The sequence below is a fragment of the Trichinella spiralis genome (assembly GCF_000181795.1).
Source record: "Trichinella spiralis strain ISS 195 chromosome Unknown Scfld4, whole genome shotgun sequence".
Lineage (NCBI taxonomy): Eukaryota > Metazoa > Nematoda > Enoplea > Trichinellida > Trichinellidae > Trichinella > Trichinella spiralis.
Genome location: NW_003526943.1, coordinates 8,254,772 through 8,255,699, shown reverse-complemented (window position 1 = coordinate 8,255,699; position 928 = coordinate 8,254,772). Strand labels below are relative to the sequence as shown.

At 56.2% G+C, this 928-nt stretch overlaps 1 protein-coding gene across 1 annotated transcript; it reads right to left on the bottom strand.

The window, feature by feature from the left end:
• Window positions 1-101: 101 nt before the first annotated feature.
• Window positions 102-813, bottom strand: Tsp_02024a (putative kinase domain protein; the record flags this gene model as incomplete). The annotated part of the gene is made up of 1 exon (XM_003377780.1): window positions 102-813. A coding segment is annotated over one exon (712 nt), but the record flags the coding sequence as incomplete, so codon positions are not given.
• Window positions 814-928: the final 115 nt, after the last annotated feature.

Below are 928 nucleotides of genomic sequence, written 5' to 3'. Positions count from 1 at the left end.
TACATTCTAATACAGTCAATTCAGACTGAGCCAACAAGACAATCAGGCTAAATCTGGAACGAAGAAGCAAAAACTGGAAGTGATACAAGCTGGCTATTTTTTTATTCGTTCAAAAAGTCGCCATCAAAGTGACTAGCGCAGAGTCGACGCAGTTCTTCGCCCACGTCGGTCAGGGATGCATTCTTGGCGTACAAAGTGAGGTACAGGCGTCGATGTCCACTCTTCTTGGCAGCTACCCACCAGTCGGAATCGGTTTTGGCGACCAGATCGACAAAGTAAGAGCCGGTGGCGGCGAGCTGAGCGCCCAGATCGCAGAGTGCGGTCCAGACTTCGGCGCCGGGCGTGGCTGAGCTGGGAACCGACGGCGACGTACCGCAATTCGAACTGGCGGTCGGCAAACGGCTGCGCATCTCGCTCGTGGTCGCGTCGTGGTAAATGTAATAACAGCAAAACGGTTCGGGCGTCGAGCCGAACGACAGCAGGGTCTTGGCGGCGCCTTCGGCAACGGTTGCCACGCCCCCGGCTCCGCCCCCGCCCCCGCCGCTGGGCACCGTGCTCGACGGCCACTGCTGTTCAGCGTCGTAGGCGTCGGTCAGCTTGCAGACCAAAGAGTCGATGGACGGCCCGAAACGGCGGTCGAATTCCGCAAACAAGTGGCCCACTTCGGCCTGTCCCCTATCGTCATCGTCACATTTCGGTACCACCATTGCCCAGGTGAAGTTCAGCAAACGGTAAACCGCCAAACCGTACTCTCTTTCCGGCTTGTTGCATTCGATGCGAAGATGAACAGTCGGGTAGACGACGAGCCGCCAACTGACCGTCGGTTAAACTCTGACCTTCGGATGTGGAAAAAAAATGACCATACCTTTGCTGCTGCTCGCTGCTCTGTGTGTCATCATCCAATATTGAACACCCCTTCCCAAGAGAA